We start from the raw sequence: 18544 nt of genomic DNA on the forward strand, positions 1-18544 counted from the left end.
AATTTTATTTTATTGCCTTTTAGGTAATTTCTAGTAATTTAAAATACGAATTTTAATATATTATAAGAATTTTTTTTAAAAAAATAATTGAATTCTTACAACAAAATTTTTATTTCAAATAGAGGTCAGAATTAAAGTAATAAAAGATTAATACTAAATTTTCATTTGGAATCAAAAAATTTGTAAGAGTTCAGTTTATTAAATTTTTTTCTTATAAAATTTTTTATTTAAAATAAAAAAATTTAAAATTTTTTAACTTAAAAATTTTTCATTAGAAATAATTTTATAATAATTTATTTAAATTATTTTCTTACAAGCTTCTAAGAATTTTTAGAGTATGCCATTAATTAGAGTTGCAGAATTAATTATATAAATTAATTAAATATTTAAATAAATAAATAAATAATACATGACATCAAACTTATATTATTTTAAAATTAATTAAATTTATTTTAAAAATTAGTTATAATTATAAAAAATAAAAATTTAAATATAATATTAAAAATTTTAACTATAATCATAATTAAATGTAAATTTTTAATTTTTTTTTAATTTAATAAATTAATTTAAAATTAATTATAATTATAATAAATTAAAAAATTAAAATTTTATTATTTAAAATTAAAAATTTTAACTATAACCGTGTTTAAATATAAAATTATATTTTTTTATAATAAAAAAAAGAAAATATTTATAAAAATTCTAAACTTTTCACTTTTTTATAATTATACCCTTAATTTTTTTAATAAAAATACTCTATATTAATATTTTTTTAATTATACCATCCATTTATATTTTGATTAAAAATTATTATAAAAAATCAGTTAAATATAAAAAATCCAAAATAACAAATAAAAATTCTAAATAAAATTATCTCGCCACTAAGTGCATTTCTATCACTTATTTTGAATGGGTTATTGAAGGTTTAATCACAAAATTAAAAAAAAAAATACTTGTTTTAATCTCAATATTTGCTTTTAGATTTAAGTAATAATTTAATAATTTTTTTATTAATTAAAGGATTTTTATACTGGAAATGAATTTTTTTTATTAATTTTGAATAAAAATATGGACTGAAAATATAATTATAAATAGAATATTTTTATTAAAAAAAAGTTAAGAATACTATTATAAAAAAAATTCAAAATTTAGAATTTTTACGAACATTATAAAAAGAAATAGAAAATTGAATGAATGTGATGGGCAGACAAAGGGCAATAACTTTATTTGGTGAAGCCTAAGCATCAAAGAGAGAAGGGTCCCTCACACAATTATTGAATGGGTTGATGAGTAATAGAGATGGGCCCCACATAATACAATCTCATTCATATTTCAAATTACAAACTATTATCCTACACACCATTTTTATCTATTTTTAATTTTCCCCAAAAAATATCCTCCTTTCAAAATAAATTCTATCTTTATCACATACAAAAAAAATATTTTATTTTTTATTTATAATAAATTACTAATATTTTTATTTTTGCAATAACAATTTATTTGTTATCTTACTAACACGGTCTATAATTATGAGATTTTTCTTTCACTCCACAACTTGAGCAAGTTCAGTTGCATATAATTATGAAATTTCATATATTTATAGACTTAATCTACTGATAAGTGTATTTAAATAAATTTAAAAAATTTAAAAATTTATTCTCTCGATTTTCAATCTTCATATAAAAAAAAATTATGAAATTTCACATAAATTCAATTTCATTTGATTAATTTGAACGAAGAACTCAAGAAATTGTAATTCAAAAGAATATTAATTCCAATAGTTTTCACCAAATCAAAATGATGTGTTAGAATAGATAGGGAGAGTTTGATTAAACACTCCATTATTAGAGAAATGAATTAATAGGCTATATATCACTTTGTCAAATGGACAAGATATGGGTTGGCTGCCAAGGGATGAGGCATGGTGATTGGTGAGGTCTCATCTTCGTTTAGTGGCCCAACTCAATTGAATTAATTTTTTTTTAAGATAGATAAAAGAAATGGTCCAATTGGAGAACAGAAACGTTTCACATATGGGATTGGGAGAAATGGGATGTGTTTCTTGCTGGGGAGACACTCTAATCTTAATTTATACTCAAATCTATTGTCCTCTTTGCCATCAACACTGCTTGGACTTTCCTTTTTATTCACTGACTTTTTTTTTTATATTATCCAGTATTTAAAATTTATTAAGTCGATTCACTTAATCAAATAATTTATTAAGTCGAGTAATTCAAATTTATATCAAATAATCTTATTTAAAAAATAAACTACTTTCGTATAAGTATTTTATATATTGAATTAAAACTTGAAATTTAAAGCTAAAAAAAAAATTCATATCATTTTATTTTAATTTTTAGAGATTTTCTATTTTGTATTTCAATAGAGAAATAATATATAAAATTTTATTTTCAAGCGTAGCATTCAGGAAATATCCGATGTGTAGCAGGGTTAGGGGTGAGCAGTATTCGGTTCAAATCGAAAAAATTGACCGAATCAAATTGATTTAAAAATTTAGTCAATTTTTTATACATTTCGGTTCGGTTCGGTTTTTAATTTCAGAAATTTCAGTTATTTCGATTCGGTTCGATTTTGATCAGAAAAAAATTAAAAAAATCGAACCGAACCAATTGGTGATAATAATATGTTTTTTCAATACTATAGAGAAATTAAATCATATTAAAATTAAAATATTTTAATTAAATTTTAAAATATTAAAAATAAAATGTAAAAAATAAAAAAATTTATTAAAAATCGAAACCGATCAAACCAAACCGAATCAAACCGAATCAGACCAGTTCGGTTCGATTTCTGACCAAAATCGGTTCGGTTCGGTTTTTATAGACACTAAAATTTCAATTTTTATTTTATTCAATTTAATTTGATTTTAAACCAAACCGACCGAATGATCACCCTACGCAGAGTTATTATTAGTTATTATATATATATATATATATAAATATTTTAAGGGAAAATTACTTCTTAGTCCCTGAGGTTTAACGTAATTAACACTTCTGTCCCTCTATTTTGGCGACCCAACACTTAAGTCCCTCACTTTCTCTTCCGTCCAAATTCGCAGTCCTTCCGTCCATTTAAACCGTTTGGTCAAAGAGTCAAAAGTGAGGTGATAATTTTTTCCAGAAATACCATTCTCTTAATGTGAAATTCCTTTTTTTTTTTTTCTCTTTCATGCTTTCTCTCTCCAGTTGCAGAAGAAGAAGAAGAAGAAGAAGAAGAAGAAGAAGAAGAAGAAGCTGCTGCAGAAAGAGTAGGAAGAAGAAGAAGAAGAAGAAAGAAGAAAGAAGAAGAAGAAGAAGAAGAAGAAGAGGAAGAAGAAGAAGAAGAAGAAAGAAGAAGAAGAAGAAGCTGCTGCAGAAAGAGTAGGAAGAAGAAGAAGAAGAAGAAAGAAGAAGAAGAAGAAGAAGAAGTTGCAGAAAGGGGAAGAAGAAGAAGAAGAAGAAGAAGAAGAAGAAGAAGAAGAAGAGGGTTAATTTTGTCAATTCACGTGTTCCAAACGGCTATTTTGGACGGAAGGACTACGAAGTTGGACAGAAAAGAAAGTGAGGGACTTAAGTGTTGAATCGTCAAAATAGAGGGACAGAAGTGTTAATTACGTTAAACCTCAGGGACTACAAAGTAATTTTCCCATATTTTAATGATGTCTTACGTATACTGCTATTTTTCAAAATAATAATATTATAATAAAATTTTTTGGATTAGTAAACTCAGCTTATAACAAAAAGAAAAATACAATTGACTAAAAAGGTCACGCATATTTGTATTTTAATTTTAATTTTTTATTTTAATTTAGTTGATTTAATTTTTATATTTTAATATAATTTTAATTAATATCTAAATTTTTAAATTTAATAATTTATATTATATAATAATTTAATTAACATATCAGGTATATTATTATTATTATTATTATTATTATTATTATTATTATTTATATAAATTAATAATTAAATGACTGAAAATTTTAATATTTATATTATTTTACATTTTAATTTAAACATTTAAATTTTAGATTAATTCATCTAATATTTATATTTTATTATAATTTTAATTAATTTTTAAAATTAACATATAATAATTTAAATAAAATGTTAAATATAATATTTTTTATTATTTTTTAAAATATAAATTAATTTTATATATAAAATTAATATTAACTTATACTTGACTATAATTAAATGATATATTTAATTATAAAAATAATAGTAGTGTAACTATCGTTAAATATGCCGTACGCAAGATAAATTTTATTTTATATTAATTATTATAAAAAATTTATAATAAATATATTATTTTTAATTATTTTATATATATTATTATTTTGAATTAAATAATATATTTATTATAAAATATTTATAATTATTATTGTAAAATAAAATTTATCATAAATGTGAATTATATATTTAATAATTATATTATTTATTTTTAATTTTAATTCTAAAAATTTATAAAAATTACATTCAAATATAAATGTTGAGTCAATTTATTTAAAATTTAAATGTTAAATTAAAATATAAAATAATATAAATATTAGACTTTTTTTCAGTTAATTACTAATTAAAAAATAATAATAATAATATACGTGATGTATCAACTAAATTAATATATTGTTATATAAATTATTAAATTTAAAAATTTAAAGATGAGTTAAAATTGCATAAAAATATAAAAATTAAATAATTAAATTAAAATTAAAAAAATTAAATTAAAATTAAAAAAATTGAATTAAATATAAATATGTGTAAATATTTAACTTATTAAAAAATTAAAATTAAAATATAAATACCTATAAATATTAAATTTTTTTCAATCAATTAGCTAAAAGAGTTAATGTGTCAAGTGCATTTAAAAGAGTTTAACATAATAGAAATATTTGGATTTAGAAGATCTATGGATACCGTTAAATTTAAATGATAAAATTTTTCTCATCCACAGATAAATTATGATGTGTTTTTAATTTCTGATCTCATTCAACAGAAATATTAAAAAATAATTTGATTCTGTCAATATTTAATTAGATTGATATTTATAATATATTATTTATTTTTTAAATATCACTAAGTAAGCGGATAATTAAATATGAGAATCTGAGAAATGTAATTATATTCCATTCGAAGTGGTTATACTCCGTACTGCATTAGTTTATTGTGGAATTCAAACTAAAATCCTTGATATATATATTTTCTAAGAATAAGTTGGTATTGAGTATAACATCACTAAAATCAAATTAATCAGTAATTAATATATTTATTTTCACAGTTTTTTATTTGCATATATATTTAAATATATTAGCAGGTTGAAATTTTTTTATTTATATTATTTCATGTTGGACTTTGGAGGGTGAGATATCTACTACGTATATATGTATATATTTTCCTAGATGTGTTCTTCTTCTTTTTTTAATGATTTTTTTTTTTAGTAAAAGGAGTTATAACTTGAAAAATCAATTAATTCAATAAATATTTTCATCACAAATTAAAAAAAGCTAACTTTATATTCTTCAAATAAAAATATGTATTTCAAGTTAAGTCTAAATAACTTTTTACGTAATAAAATTTACTTAAAAAACATTTTCTATATAAAATATTTTAAAATGTAAAAAATAACTTATTTTTATTTTTTAATTTTAATATATTAATAAATTTATATATGGAGGTGTAAATAAGATTATGTAATAAATGATGTAATAAACTTATTTTTATTTTTTAATTTATTATTTTTTAATTTAATTTAATTTAATTTAATTTATTATTTTTTAATTTAATTTAATTTAATTGTCTTGAAATTTATTTTTATTTTTATTTTTTATTTTTTTATTTTAAATTTATTTTTAAATTTTAATTAATAATTACTTTTTAAAAATTTATTTTAATTTAATAATGACTATTAATACTTAATATATTTATAATTAATATTAAAAATTATTATATTATTTTATTAATTAAATAAAATAATTGTATATCGTTAATGGTAAAAAATTATGTAAAATTCAGATTTTAAATGTTATAAAGATATTAATAATGATTTGCGAATGAATATGATAAAAATAATTCTTATTTATAAGAATAAATATTTATGTTTAGTTTATAAATAATAAAAATATAAATAAATAAATAAATTTAATTTTTATTTTTAATTTAAACGAAATTAAACGATCTTTGACAACAGATTAAACGAAATTAACCGATCTTTGACAAATAGAAAATACTTGAACTGTATGATCTTTGACAACAGATTAAACGAAAATGAAGGAAAATAAATTTAAAAATATTAAATTTAGTTGTACTAAATTTTAAAAATTTAAATTAAATTGTCAAAAAAACTTTTATTCTTTTATAAATAATTTTTATCTAGGAGTCAACTAGTATAATAAAATAAAATACATAATATTATCACATAAAATATATTATTTTGATTTAAGTTTTAAAATTGAATTTAATTGTAATAAAGTTTATCATTTTAAGTTATTTTATAAATTTTTAAAATTTTAAATTAAATTATAAAATAATGACAAAAATTAAAAGTTTTTTATAATAATAAAAAAATAAAAATAAAGTTTAGCAGTTATTTTATCCAGCGAGTCGTCTGACCGAGTCACGTCAAAATCGTTGCATGTTAAGACTGAATTGTAACTAGTAAGAGAGGAACCCAACGCTTCACACAGCTTAGCATTAGATGCCCAAAGCTCGGATTCCACCTCTTCAATTACAGTGCACGTTCAAGTTGCCAATTTTGTTTCCCTCCCATTAGAGAACTCGCTAAACTACAAAAACCAAAACCTCTTACGAACTACAGAACAAAACTTTCTCTCTCTCCCTCCTCCGAGAAACGCACGCAAATTATTTATATTATGGTCTTTTGGTTTCTTTGATCCCAAGTTCGAATGCCCATTATTTTATCTGCTTAGCCTTTTTAGTGTTTCGTGTTTGTTCTTCTTCTGTCTGCATTCATGGTTGTTCAACTGCTGTGTATATAACAAACGAAAAGGAACAATCTTTATCTCTATCCTTATCCTTAAATATATTTTTTTTCTCTCTTTTGTGGTTTTTTCTTCGGGTGTGCTGTGTATCTTTGTGTGATTTGTAAACAAGTATTTACCGGTGAGGGCGGTACTTTGGCAAATGGATAATTTTTAAATCTCTTCAACTCGTTGGAAAAATGGATTTTTCTATCTTTTGAGGGCATTCATCATGGATCTGGAAACTGGGCTTTATCAAAAACAGTTAAAGGTGAGATGTGTATATTCTCTAATTATACATTGATTGCTACTTGTTAAGAGTAAATCCATGAGCTCTATTGCCAAATTAGCTTGTCTTTGCTTGTAGAAAAGAAAAAGATTTAGTTCTTCTGTTTTTAAGGAAGCCCATTTCAGTATTATGATTAATTCATTATTTAGTGAAGTCTTTCAAACTTGTGTCAAATTTATTGTTAATCCCATTACAGTTTATTGACCAAATTTATGTTTTTCTGCAGAAAGAATCATGGAAAACTGTAATAATTTTGGCATATCAAAGTCTAGGAGTTGTCTATGGAGATTTAAGCACTTCCCCATTGTATGTATACAAAAGCACATTTGCTGAAGATATTCAACACTCGGAGACTAATGAAGAGATTTTTGGGGTTCTGTCTTTTGTGTTTTGGACTCTCACTTTGGTCCCTCTGTTAAAGTATGTGTTTATAGTACTAAGAGCTGATGATAATGGGGAAGGAGGGACTTTTGCTTTGTACTCGTTGCTGTGTCGACACGCCCGAGTCAACTCACTGCCCAATTGCCAAGTTGCAGATGAGGAACTATACGAGTACAAGAAGGACAATATTGGTTTGGCACCAAATTCAAGTTTTGGGGCGAGACTGAAATCAACTTTGGAGAAACGCAGAGTGTTGCAGAGATTTTTGCTTGTGTTGGCTTTGATTGGGACCTGTATGGTGATCGGTGATGGCGTCTTAACCCCTGCTATTTCTGGTAAGCAAGAGTTTTTGTTTTATTATTCTTATTATAATAATAACTATCTACTTTTTACTTTTGTTTTGGGTCTCAGTTCCTATATTTTGTTTGCTCTTCTTGCTATTTGCTTGATTTTTTTTTGCTTTTTCCCCTTTTGCAGTGTTTTCTGCAGTTTCTGGGCTTGAGCTTTCGATGTCAAAAGAGCATCACAAATGTAAAGTTTTCTCCCTTCTTCTTATTCCATTTTTTCTTTATTTAAAGTTAATATCTGTACTTGTTCATGGTTGACTATCTGGGGACCAGGGTTGTGTTTCTTTTCGCAAGCAATCTCTAACCTGAGTGACTTTTGGTTAGAATTGCTGGTTTGAAATGCCAACTAAAAGCAATTTGGGATTCACATTCCCTTTGGTTCAAATTCGTCTTTCAGCAGACACATATTTGATGCACTATGAGCCCATTTACTTTGTCAAGTTGTTCAAAACCGTGTCAGTTCACATACTAAACTGCTATGTTTTAGACTTTTTTTTGTAGAAGTTACAAATTCTTGGATCAGCTCAAGCTAGAAAAATCAAATTCATTCTCTTTTCATTGTATCTTGTCAATGCTCCTTGTGTTAAATTCACACTGCTTTTGATACCTGAGGCTTTCTGCTACTTACCGGGTTTCAACTCTTGTAAGCACAAGTTGGTTGATTTATGGAATGGCTGGTAGGTCATCTCTACAAGTGGCTAGGTTTGGTGGAGGGTGGGGTCCAAGTAGTTGAACTAGTCAAGGCTTATATGAAGGTTCAGAGAGTATGGAGCATGAGTTTCATTAATTAAATGTGTATAGACATATTGCAACTTGTTTCCTTTATTTTTAATTAGATAAAGTGAGATATTTTTGTCATTTTGTGTTGTAGAAAGTAGAAACAACAGATATTTAATAAATTTTTTAGTTTTTGTTTTGAGGTTCAAGAGTTCTGTGGGCAGCTGCTGCTTATTATTCTATTCCTACTTCCATGATTTGCTGTTGCTGCTTGTGTTAGCCTCCTTGTTTTATCTTGTTCCCACTAAGCAGATTCAATTCTAGAATGTTTATTCCTTCTTTACCACAAATGACATGCCTTTTAAAGTGACGTTTGCTTTTGAAAATTCATCAACTTCACAGATGTAGAAGTTCCAGTTGCATGCGTCATACTGATAGGCTTGTTTGCCCTTCAACATTATGGCACCCACAGGGTTGGATTCTTGTTCGCTCCAGTGGTTCTAACTTGGCTTCTGTGTATCAGTGCCATTGGGATATATAATATCGTACACTGGAATCCTCATGTATATCAAGCATTATCACCATATTATATGTACAAGTTTCTGAGGAAAACTCAAAGAGGAGGTTGGATGTCCTTGGGTGGGATTTTACTGTGTATAACTGGTAAGTATTTGATTAACTTTGTCTGTGCACTGTTTACAAGCAACATTTTCATGCCTGATTTTTTTAATTGACTTCATCATTCAGGCTCAGAAGCTATGTTCGCTGATCTGGGACACTTTTCTCAATTGTCAATCCAGGTATATACTCATGAAGGTTTACTTTATATAGCAAATTGAACCCTGTAATACATTTTGCCATACACTTCTTTTACTATGACTCTGTAAGGACTAAGGACCAATTCGAAGCAACTGCTTGGTTTAGGGGTTGTGATATTTATGAGTGCATGCTTATTTTATAGAAGCTTTCTGCACTACGGAACGTCTGATATGCTCATATGCACCTATTATTCCCTAGCAATGGAAAGTGAAAATATTAAAAGATTCTAGTACAATTTGAAGGGCTTCTTCTTCTGTCTCTTTCTTTTTTTTTTTTTTTTTTTTTTTTGTCTCTGGCCCCATCCTCCCCCACCATTTCCCCTGCATTTCTCTGGGGAAATATTGTGCTGCATAAACTTCTGTGGAAAAGTTTTGATCATAAGTCAGAACATGCAAAATTTTGTGTGATATCTCTTTTTCTCAAGTACTAAATTTCTGTATATGTGCAAGTTAATACTGTGTCAGACATCCCTTTGTCTTCTTGTAAGACATTTAAATTCCTTCTTGAAAATTATTTGCTTGGCTGTATCAAAAAAGGCAACACAGTTATAATTTTAGGGGCATGTTATCTCTGAGAAACACTTATGAGTTTTTTAGGGGCATGTCATCTCTGAAAATTATGTCAAGAAAAAGTTTATTACACTGTGCATGTTATCTCCTAGAAACACTTTTGAGTTTTAGGGGCAAGCTTTGATGCAAGGTAAATTTCAATGGTCGTCCCTGAATTTAGGAGGTTGTAACAACGTCGTCCCTAAATTTTAATTTGTAACATAAAACTCTATGAACTTAAACTTAATTAATATAAAAAATTTTTATTACCTACTATAACCAGTTTTTAGGTTATAATATCTAAAATGACTTAAATACCCCTTATAAAATTAAAAGATTTCTAAATAATAATTTTCTTTCTCTATTCAATTATCTCTCTCCTAACACTCTTTCTCCTCACTCTATAGTTCGACTGAGATAAAATGGGCAAACAAATTGATTTATATACATTCCATTCCTCATAATAATTATGACCATCCATGAGCTTCATGTTGTAATAGAAAAAATAAATGGTCTAAAATCTTCACTTCTTATTTTTATGGAATGAGAAAATAAATCTCTGAAATCAATGGAAGACACTTTTTGGTTACAGAAAATTTAGTAGCCTCTCTTGATATCAACCTCCAGAATATCCTCCTAAACATGTTCCTCTTAAATTATCATCACCAGTACCTTGGCTTAACGCAGATGGTCTCTTGCCACTGACAATATATCCTAAACACCCGGAGCATTGCCTCCCTTGAGTGTAAGACAACTTGCCACTAGTAGTATCCATGCTAGCATAATCATGGTTGTATTTCCGGTTCAATGGCAAATCTAAACTGGCAACACCACCAATCCTTGCTTCTACACCCTTTTATTACCTTCAACACGAGCTAATAGCTTCTTGTTAAGTATAATGCCATAATCTACAATTATGTATGCTCAATATGAAGTTTCATGGAATAGTATCTCAGTCACTCAATTTATCAAACAACTTCCATTCACTTTTAACTTCTAATCTTGAAGTAAAAAGTTATTAGGGAATTAACAATAATATTATGTAGCCACAACCCAATTTCAATGAATACCCTTAAGCCCATTCCCACATCCAGCATGGTTCCCATTTATATTTTTTATCAGTCACTATACCAGGCTTCAATGAGGAGACAACCATGCAAAACTGCTATGGAGTATTGAAGTTTTCAATTACCTTCCAAACAGCCTGATTCCTATGTCACAATGAGGCAAGAATTTCACAGAGAGGTGAGGAAATGGTTTCAATCTGACTATGGACTTCGATTGAACTCACAAAGACACCCAACTTTTCTTGAATATGCATAAGCTTGGTCAACAATGGAGAGGGTTTTTTCTCTTTCTAATCTCTCCTTATAAGGAGTGCATTTGAGAACTACTTTTGTTAGTCTTTAACCACCAGTCTAGAGAGTACTAAGGGAGAGGTTTGATTGTTAAGGTGGCGGTGGACATTCAATAAAGTTAGGCTGTTGGATCCATGATAGGTGAAGGACAAAGCGTATACAAGTCTTTTTATTTATTTTTAATTAATTTAAAATATTGTAAATTATTTTTTTAACTGATAAACTTGTTACAGTAGATCAAAAGGATTTTTATGTTAATTAAGTTAAAGTTCAAAGAGCTTTATGATACAAATTGAAGTTTAGAAACGCCGCTGTTACAACTCCTTAAGTTCAGGGACCACTAGTGAAATTTACCCCTTTGATGCAATAGTAAGGTTACTTCCTTGTGACCAGAGGAGGTCACAGAGTTTTTTGAGTGGTGGAAGTAGCCTCTTTGTAACAAGCTAGAGGAAGTCTATGTATGACATGCATCCTTCTCTTAACCCGTACAGAGTGTGGAAATGTGGATCCTTGTGCACTACTGATGCCCTATATAAACTTTACTTTTCACACGCAAAATTACTCAGTAAACTATCTATGATCTTCATATGCTTTTAGAGGTAAGGTCTTGAGAGAGTAAATCATTCACTGTTCCATACCCTGTTTTACCCTCCATTCGGATTGTTTATAATGGCCAAAAAGAGTTATTCATCAGCCAACTGTTACTTTAAAAGCAACAACTCTGTCTAATGGGCATTGATTTTCTCCAGATTGCTTTCACCTCTTTGGTATATCCATCCTTGGTTCTTGCATATATGGGGCAAGCTGCATATCTATCTAAGCATCACTTTGTTGATAGTGATAACCGAGTTGGATTTTATGTATCTGTACCAGGTATGCAAATTTGAGTTGTTTTTGTTGAGGTTATATCATTTGGATTGTAGCAGATTTTTAGCTAAACAGATGTACCCACATTATTTTTTGCAGATAAATTGAGAAGTCCTGTTCTTGTCATAGCTATACTTGCTGCAGTAGTGGGAAGCCAAGCTATTATCACTGGAACTTTCTCAATCATCAAACAATGCTCTGCTTTGGGTTGCTTCCCTAGGGTAAAAATTGTCCACACCTCATCCAAAATCCATGGTCAAATCTATATCCCAGAGATTAACTGGACTTTGATGCTGTTATGCTTGGCTGTCACTGTTGGTTTCAGAGATACTAAACGTATGGGAAATGCCTCAGGTATGATTACAGTAAGAATCTCATTTTTATGTTGTAATAAATATAGCGATCTATTATCTGCATTTAACTATTTATAGTTTCTGAGGATGATATTATAGCAATATAATCAGACTAATAAAATAATTTATGCCGATAGTTTTAGTAACTAAATTAAGTAATATACCAATAATCAAAAGACTAGTTATTTATTTTAGTCCGATTAGACGTTCCACCTATCTGATTATTATTTGTCAGGTGATGTTAAGGCATGAGAATATTAGTCGATCGTAAAGTCTGGAGAGATGTTGCAGCCCTAAAATAGGAATTTAATGTAGAAAACTAAAGCTCCTTGAAACCTGTAGACTTACAACAAACTCTACTTATTGTATGTCTGTATGGGTTAAATTTTATTGAAAGTTCAGGAATTTAATAGAGGAATTCTGGATTCTCTAGTAGTGCTTCTAAAAAAGCTCTTATGTGTGTGAAAGGAGCCACTAGAATTTTGATATAATCAAAACATGGAACTTCATCATTTATTTTTTTCTAGATTTTTATGAATTTTCTTTAACAAGTTGCTTCTTGTGGAGCAGGTTTGGCAGTTATAACCGTTATGCTGGTTACCACCTGCCTAATGTCTCTGGTAATTGTCTTATGCTGGCACAAGAATGTTTTTCTTGCAATATGCTTTGTATTCTTTTTTGGCACAATTGAGGCCCTCTACTTCACTGCTTCCCTCATAAAGTTCTTGGAAGGCGCCTGGGTCCCAATTGCCCTTTCATTCATCTTCTTGATCATTATGTGTGTCTGGCACTATGGTACTCTCAAAAAGTATGAATTTGATGTCCAAAACAAAGTCTCCATCAACTGGCTGCTAGGCTTGGGTCCGAGTCTCGGTATTGTGCGTGTCCGTGGAATTGGTCTCATACACACTGAGCTTGTGTCTGGAATCCCTGCTATCTTCTCCCACTTTGTCACCAACCTTCCAGCATTCCACCAAGTACTAGTCTTTCTCTGCATTAAATCTGTTCCAGTTCCACATGTTAGACCTGAGGAGCGTTTTTTAGTAGGTCATATCGGTCCAAGAGAATATAGGCTCTATAGGTGCATCGTGCGGTATGGATACCACGATGTACACAAAGATGACATGGAGTTTGAGAAGGATCTTGTGTGTAGCATAGCCGAGTATATACGCTCAGGAAAAGTGGAACCTAGTGGTGCATATGACAATGCGGGGAAGGAAGACGATAAAATGACAGTAGTTGGGACATGTTCTACACATACAGATGGAATCCGATTAAGCGAAGATGATAATGATATCAAAGATTCAGCCAGCACATCAGAGATGAGAGAGATAAGATCACCACCAGTGATCCACCCTAGGAAAAGAGTGAGATTCATCATTCCAGAAAGCCCGCAGATCGACCGAGGCGCTAGGGAAGAATTGCATGAACTAATGGAAGCTAGAGAAGCTGGGGTTGCTTACATTGTAGGGCACTCATATGTGAGAGCCAAGCAAGGATCTAGCATGCTGAAGAAGCTAGTAATTAATTACGGGTATGAATTCCTGAGGAGGAACAGTAGGGCGCAGGCCTATGCGCTAAGCGTACCGCATGCATCTACTCTAGAGGTAGGAATGCTCTACCATGTTTGAATTTTGTTATACTTTTATCATGTACAGTTTGTAATATTGTGAAATAGATCAATCACCACCTCAGTTTTTCAGGTGGGTTATAGAGCTATTGGTCTTGTAAAATTTCATTTTTAAAGCTACCAGACTTTCCATCCAAGGCATGGAGTTTGCAATGTAGGTGATTTAAACTTGTTTTAACCACCAATTTTTTTCTCAAATTTGTGTCTGAGAGTAAGTTGGGAGTTGGGTTCTTAAGGAGCTTGCATTTTCTACTGAAATTTTCACAAATGAGTGAGGATGGATGAGCCTGAAATTGGTGGGTAATTGGGCTTGTCTAATGGCAATCCTCTTTAAGAGCTCACAATCTGCAGGAGTATTCACCAGACAAAAATCATGAGATAATCAAGAGTGATTGCCTTCCATTTCTCCTCTTCCTTCTCTTTCTCTCTCTTATTTGTGAGTTTTCAAATAAAATTAGGCCTAGTAATTAGAAGATAACATTTTCTTTTTTACAGAAAAATTCCAGTCATTCACAAGTATCAAGAAATAGAACTTTCATTAAGCAAGAAATAGCAACAAAGCCATTTCCATTTAGCATTAAAAGCCATTAACTACTAGCAATTAAGTCATGAAGCAATCAAGAATATGCACTTCTACACTTCATAGTCATCAATCTTCAAACTTCACATTCTTCCAAAACTTTCTCATGAGCTTTTGAACCTGAAATATATCCAAAGCTTAATTAATTAACACTATGATGCTACACCAAGTTGTATAATCACAGAAAAAATATTATAATAAACAAAGAATTGCATGAAAGAGATTTAGATGAGAGCAGCTCAATCATGCAGTCATTGCACTAAACAATAAACAAAAACACAGAGAGCAAGTTCCAATGGAAGCATAAACAAAGCTTAATTTTTAATTCAAATCAAAGGCATCCCGAGGATCACACTTAACAAAGCTAATATCATTGCTCTTGCTTCGAAGATCGAGCTGATGAAATTGTTAATTAACAAATGGTGAAGATTCACATATTCATATCAATTTCTATAAATCCTACATTCAAATTGTAAATGTATTTGTTTGTCAAGCAATCATTAAACAATAAGAAATTATGGAAGAAGGCAAGATTAGGTTTAACCCCAATGGCTATGGTATGCAGAAACAATATTTAAACTTTTCTAGGGATCATAATCATTATGAGAATTAATGAGGCACTCCAAAATCAAGGCAAGACATTTAAATTGTATTATTCTAGTTCATGTTTGATAATTAGCCAACAAGCATATCTCAGGAAATGCTGGAGCTCCATAATAGAGAGAGATGGTCTTTTGAGATTGTTCTAAATCATGAACATTTGTTGAGAATATCTTATGGATTTAATTCATTATGAAGGAAAGAAAGAGTTAATATAATAATAAAAAAAAATCTGAAACCATATATCAGAAAATTAATTTTTGTGCTAAACTTACTGGGCTGTGAAGGAAGTGAAGGAAAGTATGAAAAAGCAGGCTAGGCAACTGTCTTTATTAGGTTAAAAATTTAGGTCCAAAGTCCATAAACAAAGACAATTAATTAACTAAAAATTGTAAGAATTAGCTTGATTTTCTCAGAAAAATAGTACTAATACTCTTTCAAATTTTGAAGATCGTACTAGATTAAAGAAAAGGATGATAGGGGGGGTGGGGAAACTTAATTAGGGTTTCTGATTTTCCTTAAAATTTCTAGGGTTCCTAGCTTTCTTATTTATAGAAACAAAAAGTGCATGTTTCAAAGTATGAAGCAGCAATTCAAAATTGACAGTAAGTTATCTGTCTTCACCGATTATATATATAATCCTGCACAAGGCATCTCTTTCTCTCTTTCTTGATGGCTTCCTTCACGAGTGCTGAATGTACCCAAATGCCACCGACCGGAGATCATCGGAATCTTGATAGGTCCATTGCCTGTTGTCTTTTTGCATGTCAAGGGAAGAAATTGAATGAGAAGCAGCCTCTTCAAAGCTATCGAATGACGTATTTGTTGAAGATTTTCCATAATTTCCCATGGCGTATGGGATATCAACGAACCCATTTTCTCCATATTGTGTGTTTCCAGTAATGGGGCTTGGATTAAATTGTGGCACCATGTTTGAATTCCCTGACTGAAACCAGCTGCTTTGAAGATCTTCTGGAAGAAGACAAGCTGGTTTTCCATAGTATTTTTCATTAGGGTTTGCTGTTGCAGAGCCATTAATCAAGCTTTGAGCTGCTTGTTCTCTGATAGAAGCAAGTTGCGCTTGTAGATTCATGACCTGCAGGGTTTAAAGTGAGAAGTTATCAAATTATACTGAAGAAAAAAGAACTAGGGTTTGAGCAATCAATTCCAAAAGCAAGCTCAAAAGGGTAACCAAACCTGCTGTTGAAGAGCAAAAATGTGTGAAACACAGCCATAGATGGGATCTTGAAGCCGAGCTTGAGCTTCATAAGAAATTGTGACTGCAGCTTCACAACGATCACTCACAGGGAGATGAGCAAGCAACTTTGACACATTGCTTGCACCAAAAACTTTGTGAATGGCTGCAAAATGTGTAGCACCTTGTTCATGGCAGAAATAAGGTGCAAAAACACAACCTCTCACACATTTCCTTCTCAAGAACTTGCAAGCTCCACAAGGAGAACCAGAACCAGTCATCTTGGTCGATCTTCTAAATGGGTATTTGCTTTTCTTGCTGTTTTTGTTTTTGATTTTGATTTTCTCGGGGTGTTTTTCTCAGCTTTGTGCAAGCAAAGAAAATGACCACCATGCTTATAAACACTTGAGGAGGATGGAGGTGGATGATATTATAATGAATACTTAATTACAATTGGTTCCCTTAATGGGCTACATATTGATTATTTATTCCTCATAAAACTATCTTCCACCCTTCCATCTTAAATCTTTATTACATTCCCTCCAAATGAGATTCCTTCTAACATCCTTAAACGACAAAAGAGCTAGCATAAACCCAACCCATTTCAATTTGCTTCATGATTGGTTTTATTATAGCTTAATTTTATTTCTTTTTGCTCTTCTAGGTCCTTGTATCTGATCATAACTGCAACTACATTTTCCTGTTTAACATAATACTAGCTAGGAGAACATCATCTCTGGTAAAAACAGAGGATTAATTATTAGATTTGAATGAAAAATCTTGCTCTTCCCCTCAAGTTTTAGCTAAGGTTGAAGAAGAGAGTCTGCAAGTACTGGGCTACACATGGGTGTATATATGTCTATTCTTGTAAGATGCATTTTTCTTGTAATTTTCCCATATCTACCACTGCAAAATAACTTAAAAACTTGCATCAAGGTTCACTGTACTTCACAACTATTCTTCTTATTGAATAAAAAAAAGCGAGGAATAAAAAAAAGAAAAAGAAAGAAGAATAAAAATAAAATAATAATTAAGAAGAGGAAGCTGCTAATACTGTAGTTGATTCAAGTTAATTATTGTAAAAGTTAAAACCACCATTGACAGTGCAACTGATGAAACTTCCTAACATGTGAAGAACACTATTTTTGTGATAAGTTGAGTTTGCAAATTTCCCAGCATATGTGTCTGATATTTTTAATTAAAAGTGGTAAATCTTGACAGAAGAAATGATCAGAGTTGAGTTGGTTGCTATATATATATATATATATATATAGAGAGAGAGAGAGAGAGAGAGAGAACAGGTCATGTTCCAATATCAAAACCCCCCAAAAACAAGTAAGTAAACCCTACATAAAGCTGACACAACCTTGGTTTTTAGGCAGACAATTATATTCCATGTAATGAAACTGCCTAATGCATGTTTATTATTTTTCATTCACCTCTTTGATCATTAACAGTGGATTCTGTTCTTCACCAATAATTTGGAATGTCAGTTCTTTAACTAAAATAACCCATTAATAATAATCATCAAAAACTAAATTTAAATATACTAATATGGAATTGCACTGAAACATATTTTTCTTATTTTATTATGATTCAAATAAAGTTCACAGATAAGTTAAAACATGATTAAATAGCTCAAGTTTATAGTTCCAATCAATTTTTCTTTAATTTTTTTCACAAATCATGAGTGTAAAAACTCTCAAATTAATTGGGGGACAAACAACATTAATCTGATGAAATTAAAGGAAGCATATTCCAAAAATGAAAGAAACAAAAGATAGTGACACTGGAAATACAACACTTGACTACAAAAGAGAAAGAGGGTTTCTCTTCCTTTTTTCTGGTGTTTGATTTATTTAAGACTTTGTCTAGCAAATGCAG

General features: G+C 29.5%; 2 protein-coding genes across 2 annotated transcripts; one reads left to right on the plus strand and one right to left on the minus strand.

Moving 5' to 3' along the window:
- The first annotated feature begins 6663 nt into the window (after positions 1-6663).
- Positions 6664-14419, plus strand: LOC110629084 (potassium transporter 6). Its single transcript, XM_021775950.2, has 8 exons — positions 6664-7247; positions 7492-7981; positions 8124-8177; positions 9113-9373; positions 9458-9510; positions 12185-12308; positions 12402-12656; positions 13226-14419. Exons 1-8 carry the CDS (start codon positions 7209-7211, stop codon positions 14284-14286), a joined length of 2337 nt encoding a protein of 778 aa, XP_021631642.1. The 5' UTR covers positions 6664-7208; the 3' UTR covers positions 14287-14419.
- Positions 14420-14804: 385 nt separating this feature from the next.
- On the minus strand, positions 14805-17087 carry LOC110630540 (LOB domain-containing protein 29). Its single transcript, XM_043949948.1, has 3 exons — positions 16663-17087; positions 16090-16561; positions 14805-14985 (listed from the first exon to the last, which is right to left on the minus strand). The coding sequence occupies exons 1-2, from the start codon at positions 16939-16941 to the stop codon at positions 16148-16150; spliced, it is 693 nt and encodes a 230-aa protein (XP_043805883.1). The 5' UTR covers positions 16942-17087; the 3' UTR covers positions 14805-14985; positions 16090-16147.
- Between the last annotated feature and the right edge of the window lie 1457 nt (positions 17088-18544).

Source organism: Manihot esculenta, chromosome 13 (assembly GCF_001659605.2).
Source record: "Manihot esculenta cultivar AM560-2 chromosome 13, M.esculenta_v8, whole genome shotgun sequence".
Taxonomy (NCBI): domain Eukaryota; kingdom Viridiplantae; phylum Streptophyta; class Magnoliopsida; order Malpighiales; family Euphorbiaceae; genus Manihot; species Manihot esculenta.